Source organism: Chinchilla lanigera, unplaced genomic scaffold (assembly GCF_000276665.1).
Source record: "Chinchilla lanigera isolate Chin_1 unplaced genomic scaffold, ChiLan1.0 scaffold00013, whole genome shotgun sequence".
Taxonomy (NCBI): Eukaryota; Metazoa; Chordata; class Mammalia; order Rodentia; family Chinchillidae; genus Chinchilla; species Chinchilla lanigera.
The window spans coordinates 23,471,774-23,473,576 of NW_004955414.1; the positions used below are offsets into that span (position 1 = coordinate 23,471,774).

Consider the following 1,803-nt stretch of genomic DNA (forward strand, 5'->3'; position numbering starts at 1 on the left):
CCTTGTTCTCAAAACATCATTACTGAAAGGACTTATTTAACAACCCGAATTGATCAAATGTGGTGATGGAGTGCAGTGCTCTAATCTGAGTCCTTGGACCCTTTGTATCTGCAGCATAAATAGAGATTAGCATTTTCACATCTTTAATAATGGCATATGTTCATAAACATTTTGCAAAGTGTATACATTTGAGAAAAATGAGATCTACTTATTGGCTTTTTAAAAAGCCAGATTTTGAAGGAAAAAATATCAATTATGAGGTCATTTAATTTATTTTATTACCCATTCATTTTTATTTCAACAGGTGCCATTACAAAGATGGAGACTGAAAATCACACGATGGTAACCGAGTTCATTATTTTGGGATTAACAGAGGATCCTGTGCTTTGTTCCACCTTCTTTGTAGTTTTTCTAGGAATCTATGTTACTACCCTATGGGGCAATCTCAGCATAATCATGTTAATCCGAAGAAGTCCTCAGCTTCACACCCCAATGTATCTTTTCCTCAGCCATCTGGCCTTTGTGGACATGGGGTATTCCACATCAGTCACACCTGTGATGATTGTGAGTTTCCTGCGAAAGAGAACTGCTATCCCTGTTGCTGGCTGCATAGCTCAGCTTGGCTCTGATGTTGTCTTTGGGACAGCTGAGTGCTTCCTGTTGGCTTCCATGGCCTATGATCACTATGTGGCCATTTGCTCACCCCTGCTCTACTCTACCCTCATGTCCTCCAGGGTCTGCACCATCTTATTAGTTATTTCCTATCTGGGTGGGGGAATGAATGCTTCATCATTCACCTGCTGTTTATTGAGCCTGACTTTCTGTGGATCAAATGAAATCAACCATTTCTTCTGTGACCTCCTGCCCCTAGTAAAGCTTTCTTGTACCCACGTTTACATTGCTGAAATATCTCCTGCAATCTCTGCTGGGTCAATCATTGTAGTCACATTGTTCATCATCATTGTGTCATACGTCTACATCCTCCATGCAATCATGAAGATGCGCTCTAGTGACGGAAGGCACAAAGCCTTCTCTACGTGCACCTCCCACGTCACTGCAGTGACTTTGTTCTATGGGACAGTTACATTTGTTTATGTTATACCAAAGTCCAGCCATTCACCTGACCATATTAAAGTGGTGTCTGTGTTTTACACGGTGGTGATCCCCATGCTGAACCCCCTGATCTACAGTCTGAGGAACAAGGAGATAAAAGAGGCCATGAAGAAATTGATAGCAAGAACACATTCTCCATTTTGAAAGAAATCCAAATCTGTGAATCTGGAAATTCTAAAACAATAGTTTTGGGAACATAGAGGATGCATGTTTGCATTATCCTTAGCTCTGTTTCATATGAAGAACTGTCTTATACACACAGTGCTAGCATACTGACTAATGCCAACTTTAATTTATAACTTTCTAGAGTCATAAAATACATCATTTTCACTAAAATTATTTCAGGTTACTATTTCTAGGAGGTTTGCTCTCTCTTATACAGGATTGTAATTATATCTGGAAGTAGGATAGTTGTATTTTACACACATTCCATAGGATTAAACTGTCACTCAAAGTTTCTACATCCATACTGAGCTTTTGAATTGTTTTCTCAATTCAGTTTTCTCAATTCTCAATTGTCAGTTATTGAGATTTGTGAAAAGCTTACCATCATAATTCTTTTCATATTTTTCTTTAATTATATCAGTTTTTATATTGTATATATTTTGAAGCTTTGTTGCTTTTGTGAAGCTCAACTCTGTCTTCTGGTAATAGCCAAGTGCTTTCCCTTTGGTCACTATGGCATACTGT

The 1,803-nt window shown here is 38.4% G+C and overlaps 1 protein-coding gene across 1 annotated transcript; it reads left to right on the forward strand.

Moving 5' to 3' along the window:
- The first annotated feature begins 315 nt into the window (after positions 1–315).
- LOC102015312 (olfactory receptor 481-like) lies at positions 316–1,257 on the forward strand. The gene has a single exon (XM_005380516.1). The coding sequence runs from the start codon at positions 319–321 to the stop codon at positions 1,255–1,257; it is 939 nt and encodes a 312-aa protein (XP_005380573.1). The 5' UTR covers positions 316–318.
- The last annotated feature ends 546 nt before the right edge of the window (positions 1,258–1,803 follow it).